The 24,436-nt window shown below is 35.1% G+C and overlaps 4 protein-coding genes and 1 long non-coding RNA gene across 9 annotated transcripts in view; 1 reads left to right on the top strand and 4 right to left on the bottom strand.

Annotated features, from left to right (window-relative positions):
• Positions 1 to 6,844, top strand: part of si:dkey-81p22.11 — a 166,707-nt gene extending 159,863 nt beyond the window's left edge. For both annotated transcript variants that reach the window (NR_125800.1, NR_125799.1), the window contains 1 exon segment: positions 6,656 to 6,844. This is a non-coding gene — a long non-coding RNA (si:dkey-81p22.11).
• hoxc3a (homeobox C3a) overlaps positions 1 to 24,436 on the bottom strand; it is a 62,370-nt gene that overhangs the window by 31,592 nt on the left and 6,342 nt on the right. Inside the window, exon 1 of one of the 4 annotated variants that reach the window (XM_087305054.1) lies at positions 11,142 to 11,206. The gene's annotated coding sequence lies outside the window, so the exon portion shown is untranslated. 4 annotated transcript variants of the gene reach the window in all.
• On the bottom strand, positions 1,152 to 2,457 carry hoxc6a (homeobox C6a). Its single transcript, NM_131123.1, has 2 exons — positions 2,055 to 2,457; positions 1,152 to 1,444 (listed from the first exon to the last, which is right to left on the bottom strand). The coding sequence occupies exons 1-2, from the start codon at positions 2,455 to 2,457 to the stop codon at positions 1,152 to 1,154; spliced, it is 696 nt and encodes a 231-aa protein (NP_571198.1).
• Positions 13,228 to 16,786, bottom strand: hoxc8a (homeobox C8a). Its single transcript, NM_001005771.1, has 2 exons — positions 16,098 to 16,786; positions 13,228 to 14,832 (listed from the first exon to the last, which is right to left on the bottom strand). Exons 1-2 carry the CDS (start codon positions 16,531 to 16,533, stop codon positions 14,516 to 14,518), a joined length of 753 nt encoding a protein of 250 aa, NP_001005771.1. The 5' UTR covers positions 16,534 to 16,786; the 3' UTR covers positions 13,228 to 14,515.
• Positions 20,211 to 22,674, bottom strand: hoxc9a (homeobox C9a). Its single transcript, NM_131528.4, is given in 2 exon segments — positions 20,211 to 21,014; positions 22,074 to 22,674. Coding segments are annotated over 2 exon segments (813 nt in total). The 5' UTR covers positions 22,642 to 22,674; the 3' UTR covers positions 20,211 to 20,769.

Raw genomic sequence — 24,436 nt, 5'->3', positions numbered from 1 at the left:
TTACATGAAATATGCAATGCTTTATTCAGCATTTAAGTCGCCACATACTTTTATCGTTAAATATATTAACGAATAGGTTGAACTATTTCATTCAAATAAGTGGACTTTGGGCAGATTCAATTAAAGTTAAATTGAGTACATCTGAAGAAAACAAACAAACTACGTGTAAAAGTGGATTTAATTTGTTGTTTGGATTTAGCTTGGTCATAAATGTGTAGGCCTGAATATAAGCTCTTAAATAAATATTCTTCAATACGAACAAATGTGTGAAGACTTACAATTTTTAACCCAGCTGTGAACCTCTTTCTGAAGCGCGAAAAGCGCAAAGTCGTAACAACAATAAGACAATACAGCTTTTTGTTTTCAAGAATTTTATTAAATAATACACAGTTTACACAAACAATATAATTGCGTACCAAGGTATATGCTTGTTTTCATATGGGTGTGATTCTTACTTTAAGACAAGTTTATATGCATACAACTACAAGTATGATGAAATGTATTTTTTAAGTCTCTCAATACTTGATGTGCCAGTACAGCGGCATGTCGAACAATAGAACACTGACGGGGCAAAGGCAATATTGAGGGGGGACAATTAAAATAAAATGATTTAGGTAGTATAGTTCATCCCGTCAGTGCTTGTTTCATTGTACAAATATGCATCCACAAAAACTGAATGTGCATATAAGAAGTTTCCTTCACTTCTGGAATGCTTAGGGAACATTTTAGAGGCTTAATAGTTGGGAGACGTAGCCTACTTATCAAATTGGAATACATTTTCATCTAATGTACTTTTTCTACTAGCCTATAGCAACATGATAATACTAAAACCACACAAATAGTTCATCTGTGGCATTGTCACCACGCAGCCAATAAAAGAGCTATTTCAACAAAGAGAAGTGAATTCCATTATGGTGGATAACAAGTGCGTCTTCCTCTCTCTTCATCTCTCCATTTGTTTCTACGTGTGTATATGTTAGTGGCGTACTGGTGGTAGTAGAGCTTTTGTATATGGTGTTCAGGTCAGAAGAGGAGGGGGGCAGTCAAAGTAATAGCAGAGTATACAGTCCATGCATTAATATTTGCAAATTCTCAGAGTTTAGGTAGTTACGTTGCAGTTAACAGGCGTTCGAGAACGAGACATTGATTTCCTAATCTTTTTTTTTGGGTTCCTCCTCGGTCTCCTTCTCGGTCTCTTGAGGAGTACCAGCAGATTCGGTCCCCGGTACAGTGGAAGTTAGATTGGTCTCTTTCTTCCATTTCATGCGCCGATTCTGGAACCAGATTTTAATTTGACGCTCGGTTAGACAGAGAGCATTGGCGATCTCGATGCGTCTGCGTCTGGTTAAATAGCGATTGAAGTGAAATTCTTTTTCCAGTTCCAAGGTTTGGTATCTGGAGTAAATCTGGCGACCTCTTCTTCTGTCTGACCCGTACCCAACTCCTGTTTTAGGGGAAAGTAAAAAATGAATTAATAAAAAGTTAACACAGCATTTTTAAATCAAATAAAAAAAATAAACCACACATTTGAAATCCTGGTGGAATTTTCAACTTTCTGAAAATTTTGTTAATTTATTTTTGAGGTAACTAATTTAACAATTTGATAAAAAGAATGTTTACATGCAGAATTTGACCCATATTTCAGCCACAAAGCAACGCGAAACTTTACATTTTGGTTTCCAATGCTTGTAATACAAATATTTATGTCAACTAACTTTGTCATCCTCTGTTTTCAAACAGTACATCGGAAGAGTTAAGCTGCATTGTTAACACAGTAGTGCATGCTTCTGAAATAAAGTTCAAAATGCCCTTTATGTTGTATATTTTCTAACGCGCTCACACTTATTGCACAACTTTTTAAAAATAATTTTGGCACTCGAGTTTTAAAGGAGGTAGCCAAATGGGATTCCCCTCTCTGGAAAAGGGGGCTTTTATAATCTGATGATTTAGTAGTGGTTTACGAGGCCATAAAATGTAGCTACTCTGTTGATAGGACGTATCGTAAAACAGACCAATTCCACCAGGGTATGTCCTAAGTCGCAGTAAAAACTCACCGCTGTGCGAGTTCATGCGCTGCATCCACGGGTAGATCTGAATGTTGTTCGCTTTCTGGTCCTGTGTTCCTGCACGAGCTTGTTCCAGGTTGTACTCCTGGGCAACGTGGCTCTGCGCATTAAGTCCCATACTAGTTTGCCTGCAACTGGGAAGCACGTCCTTATCTTGAAGAAACACGTTAGATCCATACTCGTACGGTCCTCGACTTGATCCAAACACAACGTTATCTTGAGGTGAATAGAAAGGGGACGCGTAAATCCGGTTTTGGGTCACTGTAGTGCCATAAGACGAAAAATGTCTGACTGAATCATATGTGGTCGAGTTCAGTGGCATGTTGGGCAAAACCTCTTGCCCACCAGATAAATGGCACGAGAGCGACGGGTTCGCGAAATACGAATTCATACCTTTCCTATCGCCCTCTCATCAACTCACCCTCCTATCTTATTTCCCCTCTCTTAATCTCACACTTTCTTTCTTTGTGCTTGGGGTCTGCTTCCTTCTGTCACATACACACGTCTCCCGCCTGCTTTCCTAACTCTCTTTCAAATGAACTTCAGAAGGATTTCAATAATATTAATTTCCAGTCTCCGGTTAAGACGCGCAAAGCAAGTGTTATAGCCAAGGCTTGGCTCATGGAAGGACAATATGACAGCGTCACCTGACCACTTTCAGCCAATTGAATGCGCTGTGTACGGAGGAATATCGAGCTTGTAGCTTCTTATCCTTGTGGCTTCAGTTGATAATGTTTAAGTAAACACACGCAAAAATACTGAATACGCAGTCAAGAAAACAATCAATTACGTCTTTTGTGCATCAATCGGCGAGTTAATGCCAGTATTAAGCTTCTCCGTGTATCTTGGGAAGGTAAATACAGACTTTTCTTGGTGAATCATGCATTTTACAGTGAGCTAATTTTCGTCTAATTTAATTACTTGAATGATTGTTTACTACAGTTGCTTACTGTCGCTTTCGTATATCAAACTATACATATGTAATTTATTATGGCAGTAATAATTATAACTACATTTATAACTTCTTTGCTGACACAAAAACTTTATTATTTAATAACAACTTATTTGTGTATAACAACACTAGAACAACAATTTAGCCACTAAATTTATTTCCTAAAAATGTTTTTTTAAAAATAAAAATGATCCAAGTCTAACTATTAAACAGCTGCTCGCGCTTTATCTACACGTATCTTGTTTACCACAACGTTTTAAATAAATTAAATATAATAACTCAGAAACTGTTAATAAATCTGCTGATACACGTTATATCACATCAATAGGCATAATCATTGCTTTATCGTCAGTCATTGAGTGAAATGGCAACACTATTGTTTTTGTTATTCAGTTGATTTGTCCTTGCTACGTTTGTTTCTGTCTATCCCTAATTTCCTCGGGCTTTCTTTGCGCTGAAGGGGAAACGTCTGTTCTTTTCCTTTCCCCATTTGTAATGTATTGATAATTTCAATGGTAAAAAGAACCTGAGTAGGGAGGGGGGAAGGGGCATCTTACTAAAGAATGCGTCAAACGCGCCTTGGTGCCATAAAAGTCACAAAACCAAACTGAGGACTTCCAGCTCAGAGGCAATTACCCCTTTGAATGTATGGGGGCTGTGCAACGAGTCTCTTATCTTCTGGACAGAAAGCTGATAATTTTTTAGCATTTAACCTACGAGCGTAAAGACAATAATTATGAATTAAAAATATAAGGCCTCTTAACAAAATGTAAGTTCTCCTAAACTGTATTATTTTAATATTTTTTATTACATTAAATGGATCATATATGCCAACGATATGTTAAACAATACAACACTTTGGCTTTTTTAATATTATATATTTTTAGCTTGCAGCCATATTAATTGAATGGTCAATTTATATATCATGTATATCATGTTGAAATAATCAGTAATGAGAAAGGGCTAGTTAAACCGATTGGTTAGGGTATGCACCATGACCTTAATGCAGGCCACATGACGGAACGTGTGAGGCCAAAAACAGTGGTTTAGAAAGAGGTGCGCAAAACACGAGATTGACAGAACAGTAAAATTTACTTCCAGCCCGACAGTGAGAAAAGGCATTTAACAGCTATAAAACAGGCTAATCTGCTTAACGATTGATTAAATACATAGAAACATTTCTGTATATTGCAAAGAACCGGAATTAATTAATATCAGGGATTAATGTTTTGATGTTGTCATATTTTGGATAAAGCTCTTCTAGGCAAATCTCTACTAAGAGAATATTTAAACACCAATATGGTAAGTGCTGTTCGATCGGTTTTCTACAACTGCTAATAATTATGATTAATTTATATTCGAGGTTTATGCATTGACGTTTATAACAATACTAATAATCGTAACAATTATTGTTATTCATATTATTATTATTATTATTATTATTATTATTATTATTATTATTATTATTATTGCTATTATTATTATTATCATTATTATTATCCAGTTTTACACGGTCTGCAATAAACATTTTAGACATAGCCGCTAAATTAATATATAACATAGAGCAGTCTATACGGTAGTGTGGACCTTAAAGCACAATTATCTAATTTATAGAATATTACACCATGTATATTGTGGAAAGAAACCAATAAAAGTAAAATATATCTGTAATAAAAATATTTCTTGCATGAAAAGTGTGCGCACACATTTTAAAGTAATTCATTTGTCTCTTGTTTTAGTTTGAGGTAATTGAGCAGTTGCCAATTTAAATATCTGAAATGCAATGCGCTTTTTTTTTTTAAAATAAAGCAATAATTGTAATTTAGTTAAATGTAAAAAGTTGTTACCAAGATATGTCTTTGGATAAGCTAAACTATTTAGAAAAAACGAAAGCGCATGCTAATAAAAGATGCATTATCAAAATCATTTAATAAATAATTTCATAAGTTCACGTGTAGTTTGGCGGATTTTAGATCAGAAACTAAATGTATGTTTTGTCTATATACATACATACATACACACACTCTCTCTCTCTCTCCTCTCTCTCTCTGTATATATATATATATATATATATATATATATATATATATATATATATATATATATATATATATATATATATACATATATATATATATATATATATATATATATATATATATATATATATATATATATATTTTTTTTTTTTTTTTTTTTTTTTTTTTTTTGTTCTAACTACTTTGAACTGAAAACCATTGATGGAGAGATTTTTAATATGGTGATCTATTTTACAACATGAGTATTGTGAATGAAGTAGCGAGTAAAACACACCACACTCAGTCTGCAGTTGGTATGTTGATGTGACTGGAGAGAAAGAGCTTTAAGTGTTTTATTGCAGCCCTTAAGACAAATCGCACGGTTGTGTTTTAGCGTTTGAAGAGGCAATAAATAGACATCCCGTTTGGCCTGTATTCTCTTTACACTCGACGAAACTGCGCACTAACGTGCGCCAAAATCGTACTTAACTTCCAATGCGTAATTTACGTGATACGATGATCTGAAAAAAAGCAAGCAATGCACATCCTAACTGTGCTCGGTAATGGCCTAGTCTGCACATTCTCGAGAGTTAAATGAATGTTATCATTGGCCTATTTTCTTCTAACGGATGTTCACAATTGCAAATTCCAGCGATGAGTCTTTCTAGCTTTCTTATTTCCAAGCCCAACTTTCCTACCCTGTCATCTATGTCGATGTATCTATGCAAAAACAAAATCTGTAATAGTAACGTGACAGCTGTAACAGAGCTCTCATGTGCAGCTAAGCACTTATAACAACACACGAACCGAAGGGGCATTATAGTTTTTAACTAGCACAAGATAATTCTGTGAAATTATGTGGCCGCATAATGACCTCCATGAATAAGATGTTTTGAAGTTGAGCGAACTCGCATTGCCCTGCGGTTCTTGTAAGGAAATGTTTGGAATTGAAAGTTCGCCTGGAATTTGTTTTCATTTTCGTGGCAACTCTGAATTATACCTTCTATGATTCAAATTCAATAGCGGTGGCAGACACGAGACTGGCTCAGAGTTTACACAAATGATAGTCAGATGGCAATAAATGTGTCAATTTTTACAAACCTGTTTAGAACTTTGCTATTAGCGTTAAGAATGGCTGTAATAAACAAATGAGTAAATCTTATACACCTTATATACTTACAGGCATGAGGATTAGTTAAAAAGACTCAATTTTTAATGGCAAACAAAAGACAGTCATTATCCTGAGGCAAAGAGGAGACTCGCAGTAGAACAACCCCGCCCTTTACTCGCTTTCGGTCTCTCACTTACACACAAATGCACACATACACATCGACGAACCATATGCGAGCCCACACTCAAGCATTCTATCTTAATATAATACCATTTTAAAAATAAAAACAGACCAGATTTATGCATACAAAGCTATCTCTGTGTATCTATATCATTTGAACGGGTTATTTAAAATGAAAAGTACTTCGGCAATAGATGGTGTTTATTTGGAAGGTACAAGTGAAACTTATTTTTAACAATGTAGTTGTTACGAAGTGTTTGCATTTAGCACCGGAAGCTGCATGTTCATAACAACTGGATTTATTTTTGACATTTTTCCCCTATTCCAGCCTCACTTGTGGATTTCCAGAGGCCCATGACTGAAGGTCGCAGCTCTAGTTTTTGATCAGCGGAGGACCAGCGGAAATTATTAACATGCTACTTCATAATAACATATCACATAACATTACATAAAAATCTGTTTTTCTGTATTGTTTAAATGTCGTAACATATGACAATAAATGGAATTTTAAAAAGCCTGATGAACTGTTTCTGTATTTGTGTTTTAAAATGACTATTTTTTTTAACAATCGATCATTGATATTAATTGGTAAAAGCCACCATACATAGCAAAATTAATGTATTGAATAATTTTGCTAATTAGTAGGTCTATATTCATTTTAAACTTTACCATAATGGCAATAAGCCATTAAAGCACCATTTTAAACATCAATTTATGATGTCATTTATATCAAATGAGCTTTTTACGTACAAATCAACACCAGGAAATGCCAGACACGTTCCCACATGAAAATTAAGATCTGAATTTTATGTGGGTAGTTCTTCCTGACTTTAGGCTCTTTATAATGCCTTGCATATGGAGCAGGCACAAGGTGGCAGTGTTGTTTGATTTAGTCCTAGTGGAATGACAGTGTTGGATGATTGAACACGTGTGCGAGAGAGAGAGAGATAGAGAGAATATTGTTGATCCTGATTCAGATAATAATAAACGTTAATAGAGGTTAATGAATAATTTGCTATGTAACACAAGTCATTTACAATAAAGGTATGCGATTAGATGAGCAAGAGTAAATCATTGTGTAAACGTTTTTAACACCTTGGTCATTACAAGACGGACACAACCAGAATAGCCTCCATAAGCGTGGATACAAGTTAATAAGTCAAGGAACATTTTGGCTTAATCAAAAACCAACAACATTTCACTCTAAAAAATCACAACTTTCAGTGTAAAAAATAACATAATGAATAACATGCCATGTAGAAAGAATATATAATAACACAGCAACTCATAACCCCATGAGTGAAAGCCATACTCACAAATTGGCCTGGATAAATATATTTATTTCTGTAAAAGGCATTACATTCGCCAGTATTCTTCAAATTGCAAAGCTGCATTATAAAGGCATTTACAGTAAACAAAGGCAACGAATGCAGCAGGCTCCGGTATCCATTATACCCGTATCAAATAACCACAATCAAACACATCATCTGGCAAAGCGCGCATTAAACTATTTGAAAGTAAGCTCATTAGTCTCAAAACACAACCGTTTGGACAACTTAATATATACGAAGAATATAGCCGTTGTTGCACACACACAATAATGCACTATTGGACAAGAAAGAAACAACATAAGCCATTTGTCAACGAGGCAGTGCGTTCTCAATCTATAATATTAAAGGAAATGCCAAAATAAAAGTACGTGTTTATACGTTGCATACCACAATTGAACATCCCGTTTAAATGAAATGCTGTCAAATCACCGTGTTGCGAAGCTACACATCTGTAAGAAGCCAATAAGGAGCGTAGAATCAATTACTTACCAGCGGTCGCTGTTGTCTGTGTGACGCACGTTCGGTGGCGGATAGCAGCATATCTTACTAGGCAACGGCACTAGGATCTAGATCCCACTCTCCTGTGCTCTGGAAAAATGTAGTCTTTCGAGGACAAATAACCATATTTACACACTCTAACCCCTCGAGCTCCAGCTATCAATATTGTTTTCCCTCTAGGGGACCAGATAGGTAGAAATGAGACTGGGGAGGCGGCGACGTCTGAGGACAGTCAGTCATTACTAGCGATAAAGCAGACGAGACAAGATGGAGTTTTAAAGCGTTTTAAAATCCGCCTAAACTAGTGGGCGAACAGAAAACGGGGAAAATGTCTGGTGCTAAGATCATTTCAACACCACCGCGAGCTCGCAAGTCGATAGATGGGGAGATCCAGGGGAAGACAACAGCACAAAGTTCATGTTCATAGAGTGAACACCACGTGGTCTGACGCAACCAATGACCGCGTGTATTCAGTCGTAAACTTTTATTACTTAGCTGTAAATTCCCCCTCTAAACAACTAGGAATGTGTTACGTTTCACCCTCTCTCAAAGATCGCATTTCCCATTTTCTTCTTCCCCTTTCCTTCTTTTTTTGGTGTGTTTTGCTGAGTTGGTGACACTAAAGATACAATTTTAAAATTGTCACTTATTGTTAACAAACATATAAGTCCAATGCTGTAAAAGCTTAATGACGTTAACATTTTGCGATACTGGGTAGTGGATATAATGAAAATTGCGAAATAGTATGCAAATAATCGGATATGGTGTATAAACTTTTATAATTATGCTAACTTTTGCAGTCCTATAATTGTATTAGCATAGACTATATTAGAATAAGTGCAGGATATGAAATAGCAATCCATATTTCTGAATAGCCACAACCACATATGTATTATAATTCTCTATTTATAAATATGAATTGAAATTTAAAATTATAATGCAGCAAATACCTTTTTTCAACAACTGGGTCGTTTTCACATTTACCCTGTTTGACCCTTTTTGTTTTTGTGTTTATCGTTTTCATAAGCTGGTTGAGTTTATTTCTGCAGCAGCTCGGAGCACATTATAGCATAACTCAGACTCACTGGAACGCAAATAGTTTTCATTTCACTTAAAATGATCACATGATAATTTTAATAGCACTTGTAAAATAAAATCCGTTTTTAAAAATTTCATAAAGACGAAGATCATGCATTTAACCTGTTAAACCTTAGTTAAGAATGATGAATTATATTTGAAATAATATGCTGTAGAGGCACTTGCAAAAGGGGAAAAATAGAGTTAATAAAAGTAGACGCTTTTGTAAGTAAAAGTAGCTACTTTGGTATTGCATTTCTTTTCAATTATATATGCAAGATGAGCTACTTTTGGCCATTTAAACGCAACAGGAAAAGTTTGACTGCTCTTGTGCTGTCAGATATCACATGAGGTTTAAGTAACATAAATAGATAAACTATATTTAAATATGGATGTAAATATCATAGATACGGTGTCAGTTCAGTGTCAATATTTTAGGGTTTAAGTTACATAAATAGATAAACTATATTTAAATATGGATGTACATATCACAGATACGGTGTCAGGTCGGATCAGTGCTAATATTTTAAGGTTTAGGCAACATAAATAGCTAAAATATATTTAAATGTAGTATAGATCCAAATGACACATATACAGTGTCAGGCTTGATCAATGTTAATAGTCTGAGATAAGTTTAGGAACATAACTGGATCTACTGTATATAAATATAATAATGATGCAATTTCACATATTCTTTGTCAGAATTCATCGTTGTTAATAAGCTGAGTCAAGTTTAAAAAACATAACTGGATCTTCTGTATATAAATATAATAATAATGCAAGTGTCACATAAACGGAGACAAGCTTGATCACTGTTAAAAAATGAGGTTAAAATAATATATCTGAATCGACTACAAATAAAATAATATTAATGCAAATGTGAAACACGTCTATAGGTGGATTTATATGCATGACTAGATAGATAGATAGATAGATAGATAGATAGATAGATAGATAGATAGATAGATAGATAGATAGATAGATAGATAGATAGATAGATAGTCATGCATATCAATCTATATATAATAGTTTCAGTTTTGCATGACTATATAAATGGAGAATTAAATTTTGTTACCTAAAGCTTAAATGATTAACAAAAATCAGGCTAAAAAACTGACGTTCCTGCATCTGACATGTCTGAAATTGTTAAAGTTCAGAAATGTATAGGTCAGTGTTTTAGTATGGAAAAGATAAGTAAAACACGCTAATTTGCGTCTTTATCTTATTTTCAATGCTATTGATTAACGTAGCTCCTGGACATTTGCTTTCTTTAAAACGAAATTCGTTATTATGTTACTAATTGGTTAATTAAGTTGTGTCAGAATTGCATGTTGACAGCATTAAAATATATTTGCACCAAAGATTCTTAAAATACTTATTTATAAAGTGTTGTATTGAGACTGTTGTAGTTAAACAAAAATAAAGAAAAGGGGGAAAGTAAGCAAAGTTAGATAACGGGACGCCAAGGTTATTGTGTGACATTAATACATATTAACGGAACGATTTCCCAGCTAAAGCAATCTAAAAGTTGACAAACTATACAGTTCGTGTAAGTTTGCAATTCATTTCGATTTAAGTTTTCCTTTAAATACTTCTAACATCACTACCATAATCGTAATAATACCATGAACACAAGTTTTGAGTATTTCAGTTTAATCAATTAATGATAATGACAATAGTAATAATAATAATATTGAATAAATGCATGCGCAATTACTTAAAAGCACAAAACATTGCCAAACGCCGTTTCCCCTGCATTTATCCATTTTCAATGATTTTTCCATTTTGAAAGCACATTCATAAGCTATGCAAAAAATATGTACAAACATTACAACTTCAACTCTTAATAAAGTTTTACTAAGTAAATTAATTGTTAGTCATTCACACAAACATGCACTTTTTGCTTACATAAACTTAAAGCTGTCCCACGTCCACGTTGCTTGCCTTGTGTCTTGTTCTAGCCTGTCTGTACTGAACAGAAATCAAAAGGCAAAAACGTCTGCCCGGATGCGACACTGTCGGGTTTACACCACCAATAAAGTTTACTGCAGGTATAGTAAAGCCCTAATTTGGAATGTAACAGCAGTGCAATACAAAGGCAAGGCGGATGGACAATGACCACCACAATTGTCACTACCACAGGAACTTCCTGAAAAGGTCTATGCCCTCGCCGAAAATATCTTTTTTATAACAGGGATTCAACTAACACCACAGCAACAAAAGGATAGTGAAATGACAATTACGTAAATTATCGACAAAAGAATATAGACTAACGTAAGTGTAACTGCAAAAAATGCGCTTGAAAATTAAGTTAAAAGAGTTTTGCATTTTGTTAAAATAATAATAATATAAAATTATGAAACGTTTACGCTAGTATAAATGTTCATACATCTTGCATCTTAGGTTCTTATCTGTTAAAACTAACAATTTTTATTGATTTCTGCTTTAATTATAATTTAATATTCGTTTTGATAGTACAGACAACAGGAAATATCACATCTGTAATACCATATTTGCCTCTGGTTTTGTACAATAAAAACTTTTAATATCTAGAAATCTCGTAGGTGTTAAAGAAAGTTATTATATTCTGCTATAACATCAATATTCTGTTTGTATTAGCTTAGTCTTTGTGATGTAATCGACTCTTAATTGCGGCTGCTTTATTGGGTACTAGACTACTGTTATGACCTGCCATTAAAAGTTGTAAAAGAGACAACACTTTTGAACACGCACATACGGTAGACCATGCCAAGATTTTTAAAAGCGTAGTACTGTTTTTTTATACATTTAAAGTCATTGTAAATGTAAAAAAATGATCCATTAAAGGCATCTCTGTAGCTACTAATTGGATTCCTTCCAGTCGCTCCCACGTTACATTTTCATTCTTTTGTTGCATTAATGCAACGTAAATATTGTGAGAATCTTCTCGTCTTGAATATGAGAAAGTGGCATTGACAATATACTAGGTCAGCCAGAAGCCGTTGACTAAAGCTTAAACTTTAAGAAACCCACTAAATCATAATCTTATTTTTGCTGCGTTTTGTCTAGAAATGGTACCTAAAACAATGCTTTTGCCGCTGAACATAAGGTTCACGTTTGGACCATTTTGCTTGTTTCCTAGACAAGCATATAGCAAATTAAATATCAATATAATGCATATAAAAAGAATGAAAGATAAAAACAACAATGCAGTTTTTGTGAAAGTATATTGATACATGTACAAGATGTCAACAACCTTCACCAGTTATCAGTGGTAGGCCAGCACAGGTGTTAAACAATGAGATCTTCACAGTGTTTCACAGTAAGGCCGAGACCTGCGACCTGTCCACTAATTTCCCAGTGCTTGGTATATAAATCAACAAAATGTATATTCTTGAAAACAAAAGTTTGACTACTTCAGTGTTCCAGTCACTTTGCCATCTTTATACCATTACCTGTATATGTACTTCTATTTATGTAAACATTTGATTGTTTCAATTGATTGATGAACATTTGATCAAACATCAGTTGCATGATGAGTGCATGATATTGATTAATTTAATTCATAATTAGATCCAATTGAATCAAATTAGGCATTTAGTTTAACTGTAGCTGATCAAGCAATTTTGCTTTCACACGATTTCTCATTCAGCGAGGTATTAAACCGTGCTACAGACATCGAAAGCAATTGTATTTGGTGGTATGGAGATATTGTTTATAAAGCAATAAAGCAGAAGATAAATTCGTACATATGTATATTTCCAACAGTTGTAAAAGCAGATCACAATGCTGAATTATTGTTGGTTGGATTTACACATTTTATACAATGCACAGACTTAATTAAACGAATTATATATATATATATATATATATATATATATATATATATATATATATATATATATATATATATATATATATATATATATATATATATATATTTATATTATACACACACACACAAAGAAGTTAGGGGTTTTTTGTGTCTTGTCAAAAAAGAGAGAGAGAGACGTGATAGAATGAGCCATCTTGTTTATTCTTGTTGATTTCAACAACAATGGCGTGGACACACGAATTTGTTTATATTCACACGAGGAACACAAGTAAAACGAGCATATTGATAACAGCAAGATATAACAAGACGTACATGAAGATTATACTCAGTGCAATTCAAAATCTACGCTATAACACCAGCACGATAAATTGACTCTCTTTCTTTAAGTAAGGTAGGGTAGTAATCAGCGTGTTTGTTCAACTACACATAAATGTGCATTTTCTATAGGCAGTTTAAGTTGTTGGGGGAAAATGTATAATTATTTTTAACAAAGCAGCACGTAGAATAAATAAATTCATTCTTTCTAGCAAAACTTTGTTTTAGGTAGTGCCGTGATACAATCTTTTAAAATAGTTAAGATTGGCTTCGAGCTATTCGTGTCTTCCGAAGACGACAAAATGCTCGATAATCATAAGTGTTTAAAGGGTAAATTACATAACTTAGGTTTAATACACTACAAAAACAAGAGTCTATGAAATCTCTAGGTAGAAATGTATATTGCAAATTTCCCATGATTAGGTAGCTTCAAACGAGATTTTCAAACGATTGCAATCTCTTGTGAGTCCAATAAAATATCGAAAAAATACAAACTGTATCCTCGCCCACTCACATAGAAGAACAACAAAGAACAGTTAAGTAATCTATAATGTGTGTAATACAGAATGAATTTTCTACACTTGCCATCGCTTTGCTCTGTATATGGCACTAATACACCTTTGCCATATTCGGATTGTAGAAATAACGTTACACCAAATACATAATATATTTTTCTGTCAATTTGATTCGTAATGTATGTTGTAACAGCATGATGTGGCTTGATTTTATGTACAAGACCAATAGTTTTAAAGGTGATAAGCTGATGCAATTATTTCAGTTGGTTGCATCTTATCCATTTAACCCCCAGACATATTCATCAAGTATGAAATGAATGTCAAATTCCGTAATATGTTTTTCATGCTGCTAACATTTCCTATATAAAACGATGGGTTATTGTATTCCTGTAGGTCTGTCTTTTGAGTAATTTGTCGAATGCACAGATCCACATTTCGCTAATGGTAAAAGTCTTCGTGTGTTGGTAAAAAAGAAGCCTTTTTTCTTTGGGCAGGTTTCAATGTACATTTGTATGGAGGGGGATTTTCTCACTTTTTGACCCAACTGTTTGTAATAAAATTGGCGCGTCTTCTCTTTCATTTCCCATTCGTGAGACCTCTTCAATATCTGCCATATAACCATAAAAAAGACCATAAAATCACTCCTTGCTTTCCTCTTTCTCTTCCGTTTCCTTGTCTTCTCCTTCCTCCGCTTCACCGTCTTCATTGCCCTCTTCTTCGGCCTCTGCTTCAGCCTCTCCTCTCTGCCCCGGAAATTTGTCTTTGTTATTTTCTTTTTTCCACTTCATTCGGCGATTCTGAAACCAGATCTTCACCTGTCGTTCAGTTAAGCTTAGCGCGTGGGACACTTCAATACGGCGCTTGCGTGTGAGGTATGGGTTGAAGAGGAACTCTTTCTCCAGCTCCAATGTCTGGTATCGGCTGTATGTCTGCCTTCCATTGCGTCTCCCAGGAGCTTAGGAGTGAAACAAAAATATCTGTCAATTACATGTCTTCATTGTTTCACTCGCTTTCCATTTCCATGCTGATATAGAGTAATAAAACCGTGAAGAAAACAAAAGTTGCTGGTAATGCTATTTGTAAACAAAAATGAATAAACATTTAGAATGGCTTACAATTGATTTTTTTCAAATATAACATAAAAACACTCAGTTTCTCTCTCACACACACAACATCGCACTTAAGACTATCTCTGACACAGTGAATTAATTGTGCGTATATGTGTAAGACCTGCGTTTTGGTTTAGTATCATCATTGCTAAGAATTATCTATTGACATTTAAACATTTAAATTCTGGGAAGTTATAGGGGGAACATATCATTCTAGATGAAATTCTCATTAGTATGAATGTTATACAATTTGATTATACCAGTTAACGCATTGTTTCTGTGTTTAAGATAGACAACAGCTTTAATCAGGTCAGCAACGCACAGAATTACACACAACTTGGTGTGCGCGCGCACACAAACACATACACAGACAGGCAGCCAGACAGACAGACAAACACACGCACACACTCACAGGTTTTTACAGTATCCATCACTTAAACCAAATAAATGTATGTCCTTGTTAATGTTTATTATTATTATTAATATTAGTCATTTGGAAATTAAAATGATACATATTTCAAGTAAGACTCGACATATTTGACATTAATTAGTTTTATTATTTCAGAAGACGTTTAAATTGGCTAAAATATGCTGAAACTAATTTAGACCAACTACTGACCTTCAGATTTTTTAAGAATATATATTTTAGAATGTCACCATTCGCCTTTAAATGAAAAGGGCACAGCGTCAATTGGAATCAAAATAATTATATGACATTAACATTACAGTTTACCACCACACATTACACTCATTTCTACTTTTAGTTATCCCAAAACTGTTAAGACAGGTGGATGTTTCTAACTAGAATAATCTGGGTTCGATTAATGTCGACATAGCTCTGTCTACACAATCTAGCCAGTAATCAAAACCACATCATTTGTTTTTACATAAATAAACCTTGATGGTCCTTTGAGTTATTAAAATACGACACTTTGCAGTAACACTTATTACAATTTCGTGACCTGAAAAGCATAGGCTACCCCACCTGTTTTAATTTCTGTTTATGAACAGCCCAAGCTACACAATAATTAGAATCTTGACACACTGACGCAGTCACACGGACAAACTCACACACAGTAACTGAACATAATGTGAAATAATAAGTGCTAACCGTGAGGCCGCATCCAAGGGAACATGAGGCTCGGAGAGGAGTTTTGACTTAAGTGGCCTTGTCCTTCTCCAGGGTTAGTGCTATTGGACGATTTACAGTCTGGGTATTGCGCTAAGGTGGCCTCTTGCTGGGTACCATAAAGCGGTTGCCTCGGAAGGGCTTCATATCCATAAAATTTCGTAGCGTCTCCGTGACATGCCAATGCACAGGGGTTCTGTTGATACCCAGGGTTGGAGATACCTGTGGTTCCGTGATGGAAAAAGTCCTGTACGTGATGCGACGGGTGTTGAAACCCCGGCGCAGCTGCTCCATGTCCGTACACAAGCGTGTGGCTTCGGGCAACGCTCTGTGGAAACCTGCAGTCGTAGTAAGTTGGCTCTAATGTTTCGCCGCCTTTGTACTTGGAAAAAAGAGGGTTAACAAAATAAGAGCTCATGTTTATCTAGCATTAAAAAGAGTCAGTCTGTTTGGAAAAAATATATGTATTCTCCTCTCCTAATGGTGGCAACCTATTGTTGCAGTTCCAAATGGCATGCAACGCAGACACAGCAACCGGAACTAGATGGAGAAATGCTGCCCCTTCGGACAATCTGAGGCAGCTCCCACTTCAGCTCCTTTCGCTTAGTCTCTCTCTCTCTCTCTTCCTATCGCCAGCCTTTCCTTTTGCAGCCTCAAATCATGGCGTGCACGGTGGATGTGTGTTAAGGTTAAAGCTGGCTAGCTCCGACGGCTCAGTCACAAGCTCATACTTTTTTTTTGCCTCCCACCAGCCACCCCCACTACAATGAGACTCACCCCCCCACCCCTTGTCCCCTACACCCCACCCTTTGGCTCCTCATCTTCCAGAGCGTCCACAGGCGTCTACCTTGAAGGGGAAACGCAGTTGTCAGTCTTTTTATTGAATAAAAACGGCTGCACGCATAAAATGAATGGAGCATAGAAGTTTTTTAATGGCCGCTTTAGAACATAACCGCAGGTTACGGCCGCTTCTTACTGGCCATACTGGTCATTTCAGTCCTGCGGTCACGCTAAAACAATTTATCTGGTATTTCATTTATGATATAGTCTAACTCGGTATCATTTTCTTTCAAAAGTCGTATAAGGTCCAACCATTTTACATTTAATCTGATAGGTTTATAAGTTTACGTATCGAGCCATAACCCACAATGACTACATTACTCAAGTTCATAAACATTGGGCTACGAAAAAACGATTAAAGATTGACACCGCATGCAAATTAAAACACAAATTAGAATTGTAATGTGAATGAAAATGATTTAAAGTACAATTACAATTTGTTATTATTTATATTATTATTTTTGTTGTTGTTATTATTATTATAATTATTATTACTGCTACATTAAAATAGTGTGATCGTGATACCTACTTTGATTATTTGCGTTAAACCGCTTACACACAGAGAGAGAAAGGCTGGATACGCAAGCCTCTCTTGGCCCTCCTAAACCATACTAAAAAGTTGTAAATCTGCCGTACTGACACAATAAAATTGCGCAATAGATGCCTCGTTATTTTACTAGACACGTTAATGGCTTGTTGTTTATTTCGGGTTTGCTCATTTAAAGTCCGTCCCAAAATATGAGCATGTGGTTTTGTGTCGTTACTTGACAATTTTTACACTTCGCTGTTAAACGGGAAAGGCACACAAAGAAAATTTATTGACATCTCACAGTCTATAAAGATGCAGATTTTGGGTCATTGTCTATGTTACAGGACCACTATTACCATGGAGTATTTATTTTTATGTAACGGAAATAAAATCAATAGTTTATAAAATACTAAATCAAGGACACGATGGAATTTAATTTCAAACGAATCTATTTCATTAGGCATTATAATCATACCCATATTGTTAATATTATTTAGTATTTAACTTTTATAATATTATTTACTATTTTAATTTAACATTAATAATAGTAATAATGAAACATTGAAAAATAATTAAAATTCATAACAGTGTATTAAAGGCTCTGATAATAAAAAACCGCCAATTTAAAGTGTCAATTATTTGACAGTGTCTTACGTCAAAAAAGTTACGCAAAAAACGTACCTTCAAAAAAATAAAAATAAAAAATACATCTAGGCCTTAAATTAAATAAATTTACCGAACGCATATAGCCGGCGACATTTGCAAATAAGATATAGCAGGAGAGAAGGCTAAATTCTGTTACAATTTCCCAGTGCCTTCAATAAATTATGTCAGCTATACAGGGAAGCATTAAAACCAACAATGTGCTTTTTAAACCCATCAGTGATATACGGATTTTGACAAAACAAAAGACACGGGGAGGAGTGTGAAAAAGGCTTCGCAGTATGAGTGTTCGATACTGACAAAAAACTATTAAGAAATACAAAAATATAATAAAGCAAACAGTTTGTTTTAGGAAAACGATAAAGACGGTGTAAATGTAACGTTTATTACTTTAGCGTGTTGACATTTGTTTTTAAAGCCACAAATGTGATTAATAACAGGGAAGGCCATTCTTTCAGCACTTTTCCTTTAGTACACTCCCAGGCTTTAGTGGTAGAAAATGCTTTAACTGTGAGCCAATAGCGCCATCTAGTGTACTTGGGGGTAACTTCTACAAATTACCATTGACTGGAGGCCAAGGCCACACAATCCGTGCAGCAAAACATACAGTAATCCAAATAAATTAGGACAATGACAGAAAGCCCATTTAAATGTACCTTTAAGGGAAACCTCAGACAGTAAAAACACAACACTCCTTGCAGTACCAAATACATGATTTAAGATCTTACAGAGCCAGCATGGACACTGTAAATTAACTTTACAACTATGTGTTAAGTGAAACTAAGCTTTTTCACTTTAGCGTCGTTTAAAAGCTTCTGATTGTGATGTTGGAGGATTGTTGTTGCCTCAAGTTAGCCCAAACGACTAAATGGCTTTGCAGAACACTTTAAGGTCCACCAACAACGTCCATTAAACCATAAAGTAATTTAGCCCAGACGTCTAGCCAGTTAGCCAGGTTGGCTTTGTTCGTCTGCATCAGAGACAAACAACACCAAGCTCCAACAGGGCTGTAAAACTGGCATTTTAGTTCTAGGGCGGAAACGTGGTCGATCAGGCTTTGAAATCACCGCATCCTGTTCGTATTGTTAAGGCCCACAAAAAGGCAATTTCGATCTAGCGAAGGACGCTAGTGCTAAACACATTAGCTTTAATTAAACATGTAGGCCCTTCTGCTAAAATTAATATCGGTTGATTTTGGTTTTACTTTAATATCGATAATAGAATGTCAAATGCAGCGGCAAATTTGTCATTTTAATTATAAATAACCCAAATAAACAACGTTCAAATGTAAGGGCATGTCACTTTAAAAGATTTAATGTAAGTTCGTACTCCAATAACGCTAGTCTACTTTGCTTTCAAAGTTAACCCCCCTTTTGCTTTATTAGGCCAATCAGTCTAATAAAAACGTAATCATTGTTAATTAAATTAGTATTTTTATTTAATTTACTTGATCAAGTTTGTTTTAATTGTTTTAATTTCTAATTTATAATCTATTAATCTATTTTTATATTGTAAAATATAATTTAAACCACTGATCGCTGTTTCTCGCAATTCTTTCCGGTGAAACGTTGTATTAGTAGGCTTATAATAAACCGTAAAATATCTAGGCTTTCACATCGCGAATAATTATAACAAAACATTGCAGTTTATAATTAGTAAACTCTTTATTCACTGGCTTTTTTTAAATGATGAAATCATATAAAGTGTAAAAAATGAGTGGGAGTAATGAGTTTCGTCAGTGCTTGGAAACAAGCTACTGATCAAATCTAAATATGATGATAAATAATGCACGGGAGTGAATGAGGCCTACCACAGGCATTTCAGGATTTGTTCTTTGTGGGATGTGCAAATGTAATATTTTGGTATTCACACAAACATTTTATAGTGGCCTTACAACTGTGCACATATACACCAGCTTAGATATTTTCCACACGACAACATTGTCGTTGTAGGCCGAACTCTATGCTAAAACTGGGTAATACACACAAACTCCTTCCTGTATAAGTTTTCACTGCGAAATTATCAACTTTTTGCGCTTAAATGAATGGAATAAGACACAAAAATCATATTAACATGGTTGTATATATTTGGATATATCTACAATCTATAATGAAACTCATTTACAGTTTAAAGAATGTAAAATACACAAACAGGTACATCAAAAACAAACTAAGTACATCGACGCAAACACGTATTCTTAACTACAGAATTGTTAATCTTTATAAAATACTTGGCTTTCAAACCTTCTACAAATAAATGGAAGCATAGAAAAGAAACAACCACGAAGATATAGCATAAATTAGGAATTTCAAAATAAAGTAGTTCAAGTATATTTTTCTCTGAAACTTCGGGGTAGTCTCTCTTCAGAGTCCACGTTTGTGTTTGTGAGTAAAGAAACGTTATGTAAATCCAAACTACGTATAATATTAATATGACTCAATCCAGGATGGTAAAAATTACATTTATATTAAACCATACTAATAACAACACGTTTTAAAGATATCCATAAAGGATATTCGTTTTCTCTGTTCCTTTTATGGGCCGAAGGTGCAAATGTTAAGACTCATGACCGTTCTAAATGATGATTTTCCTTCAGTCTGTGTCCGATTAATGACATTTGGTCTATTGTTCTTTACTGTCGTTTTTTTCCTTGTTCATTTTCTTCATCTTCATCCGTCGGTTCTGGAACCAGATTTTGACTTGTCGCTCCGTTAGGTTCAGCACCCTTGCTACCTCATATCGCCGGTCTCTTGTGAGGTACATATTGAATAAAAATTCCTTTTCGAGTTCGAGTGTTTGATACTTGGTGTACGGACAACGTTTCTTTCGAGTTGAGCGCGCATGGATCCAGTTTGCCACAGGATTATCTGAAAAACAACGTACAAAAAGTGTGATTAGGTGCTGCTGCAAACAAACACGCTGTCTGAAACAGATGACAGTCGCATGTTAAGAATTAGAGATACAACCCTTCTTTCCTGATTAGAACAGCCATACTTGTGTATAATGCAATAATTGCAATTGCACCGTAGCACCTAAGGACACTTCTAATTTTAGCAAGATTAATTTGGTTAAATGCTCTTAGCACTTGTAAATAGCAGGTAATTTTATAGGAGGTACTCCTATATCTAGCTATTTGAAATAGCTTTGCAAACTCTTACAGAGAAATGGCGCTGTAAACTGGTGAATGTACCTATTTGCTTTATAGGCCCATAAAAAAGAAAAGGCTTGTGACTCAAGCCTTCACAAGTCTACGCTCAAAGTTCTGCTATGCAGTGAATGCACTTCGAACATTCCACGTGCTGTTCCTTGCTATAAATGCTGTTTTTATGTGTAAATAATATTTAATTTAATAGTTAAACATTTAAATTAAACAAGTGCCTGTTTTTTTGTGCCTGTTTCATTAGACAATGCGGTCATGATGTTGTAATACACTCTACAGATATAATTTAAAACAAGTAATATTATTATTTATAGGTTGTAATAAAACACTCAACATTTGAAACAAAATTAGCTTTTAAGAAATATTCATTTGCAAGTTTAATACGCATAATCGTGCCCAAAAAGCCTGTATTGTTATTGAGTCAACGGGAGGCTAAACTTGTACATATCCACATTAAACAACACACAGTGAAAAAACTACATCGTCTTAAAGCTATAATGATAATAGGACAGATCTTTGTTAACATCACATGCTACGTTCTTTGCCAGACTTGGCTTCTTAGGAGACAATTTTTATAGCTCACAACCCGTTTTACAACCCAATCCTATGGCGTTTGTCATCAATGGATAGCCCTAAAGCAGACTTGAGTCGGGATGAAAGAGTATAGAACTTGGTTTTACGACGGACAACAGCCAACCACCAAGCGAACGCAATAAACTGAGAAGCATCCCATACCCGGTTGTAAACAAGAATTGCTCTAACTTACTTGGGTCTAATTCAGCCTTGTCGTCTTTGTGCTTCCCGGAAGACAGGCTCTCCGTCTCTGGCGATGGTGTATTCTGTTGCTTTTCTCTAATGTCGACGGCTGAACAGTAGAGATAATCCGTATAAGTACGTCCGTTCGAGCCCAAACAGTCTCCGGCGCGGGGATCCTGGAAGGTGTCGGGCTTCAGCCCGTAGTGCCTGCTATTCCCTGCATATCCTGGAAAAGACACGGTACCGGGGATGGGCTCCAGCCAAGAGCGAACGTACCTTGAGTCTGTGCCTAGGTGAGGTTGGTGAGTGTATGGATGGTAAACTACTGACGACTGGGAGTGAACAGGGGCCCACGAGGTAGTAAAGACTGGTGGTTTCGGGGCAAAGCTGCAGGACGGGTAATCCGCGCATTCCGGTACCAGGGGCGTCGGGCGTGAGCTGGAGGATATCGGACCAGTGGCTGTGAAACGACTCGCCAGAACATCCTCGCTCTCATGGTTGATCAAGGAATCCACATAATAATTACTTATGGGACCCGTAGCCGACATGGCGATGTTTCCCTTCTCTTTTACATGCATCCGATTATTATATGGAGTGTATGTGTACTTTTTTATCTGACCGTAGAACAATCAAGACAGGTAATTATTTCAGAAAGCTTCCCCAGCTGGGATTGGACGCCTGTGGAACACGTGATTGAATTTACCCCCTGAAAAAACTGCACAGCAGATCAATGCGCGCGTTCTCCTGGAACAGCAATGCACTTCGAGCTTGCAGTAAGGTTGCTTAATACTAATGTTTTCTTTTTAAAATGAGCGTAAACATAATAAAAGGCTTCGTTTCTAATGTATTATGAGGCAAGTGATTAACGTAGATAGTTATTTGAACTTAAACTGAACAGCAAAGTGTGTGTTAACGGCACTAAAAAGGCACTATTTGTTGGTGTAATCAATCTCTGTCGAGCCAATGCTACTGTGCTGTGGCTAGCCTTGTGCGCATCTCACACTTCACAATGTTATTTATTAAATGCAATTAGGCAAAAGAAACGGTTATACATGTCTTTCTCAGCTTCAGTATTAATTTATACAATTGAAAAGGACCCAATACAATAATTGTGACAAATATAGGCGCTTGTGTTGTCTAAAGGGTTGCTTTTACGCACTGAAGTCTTATTTTGCTCTAGTTTCAAACAAGTACAATTGGGATATCCCTCATAAAATGAAATTTTAAACAAATCGGGGCGGTGGGAATAGTAAGACGCCCGAAAACGCACCACAACTGCGGCTATATTCGTCAAGTGGTCGTGCATGCTTTTATGTCCTTCAATAAATTTTTACGAGGACCATTTGATTGTTCATAAACGTGTCGTTAATAAAACTGCAGTTGAGTTCCTGGTATAACATAAAACCAACACTACGCTTGTGAAAGAAGTCTCATCAAACCTCTTTCGAGTAGAAGAATGACGGTTCACTACCTCTGTTAGCTCTTAAAATTGCATCTGAGATAAAGATTTGGGACAAATCATCAGTATAACACAGTCAACGTACAATAGTAAAGTATTTATTGACCACTTTCTTTATTAATATTACATTTTATGCTATTTGCATTTATTTGTAAAGATTTTCTACGTTTACTAATTTTACTGCGATATTTTTGGACAAAACATCTGCATAACACAGCCAACATACGTTAGTAAAGTATTTATTGACCTCTTTTATTATTAAGTGTACATTATATGACATTTGAAATTATTGGTAAAGACTTTCTACATTTATCAAATTCACTACGATATTTTTTTTTTGGACAAAACATCTGCATAACAGCCTACACACATTAGTAAAGTATTTATTGACCACCTTTAATATTAATATAATTTTTGTGTTTGCATTTATTTGTAAAGACTTTCTACGTTTACCAATTTCACCAAGATTTTTTTTTGGACAAAACATCTGCATAACACAGTCTACATTAAATTAGTAAAGTATTTATTGACTTCTTTCATTATTAGCATTACTATGCCAGTTGCACTTATTTGTAAAGACTTTCTACGTTTATCAATTTTACTGCAATATTTTGGCCAAATCATCTGCATAACACAGTCAACATACATTAGTAAAGTATTTATTGACCTCTTTCATTATTAATAATACATTTGTTTATGGCTTTTGCAATTTTTTTGCAAAGACTTTCTACGTTTATCGATTGTACTGCGACATATTTTGATAAAACATCTGCATAAAACTAGTTACATAAGTTAGTAAAGTGTTTAATGTTCTCTTTCATTATTAACTTTACATTGTCATTTACAATTGTTGCGATTTTGTCAACTACGTTGATGTACTACAGGGCAAATAGTATTTTAAATGGAAAAAAAAT

The sequence above is a fragment of the Danio rerio genome, chromosome 23, assembly GCF_052040795.2.
Source record: "Danio rerio strain M-AB ecotype USA chromosome 23, GRCz13ab, whole genome shotgun sequence".
In the NCBI taxonomy this organism is placed as follows: domain Eukaryota; kingdom Metazoa; phylum Chordata; class Actinopteri; order Cypriniformes; family Danionidae; genus Danio; species Danio rerio.
The sequence above is the reverse complement of the archived record's forward strand: the minus strand, read 5'-3'. Positions and strand labels throughout refer to the sequence as shown.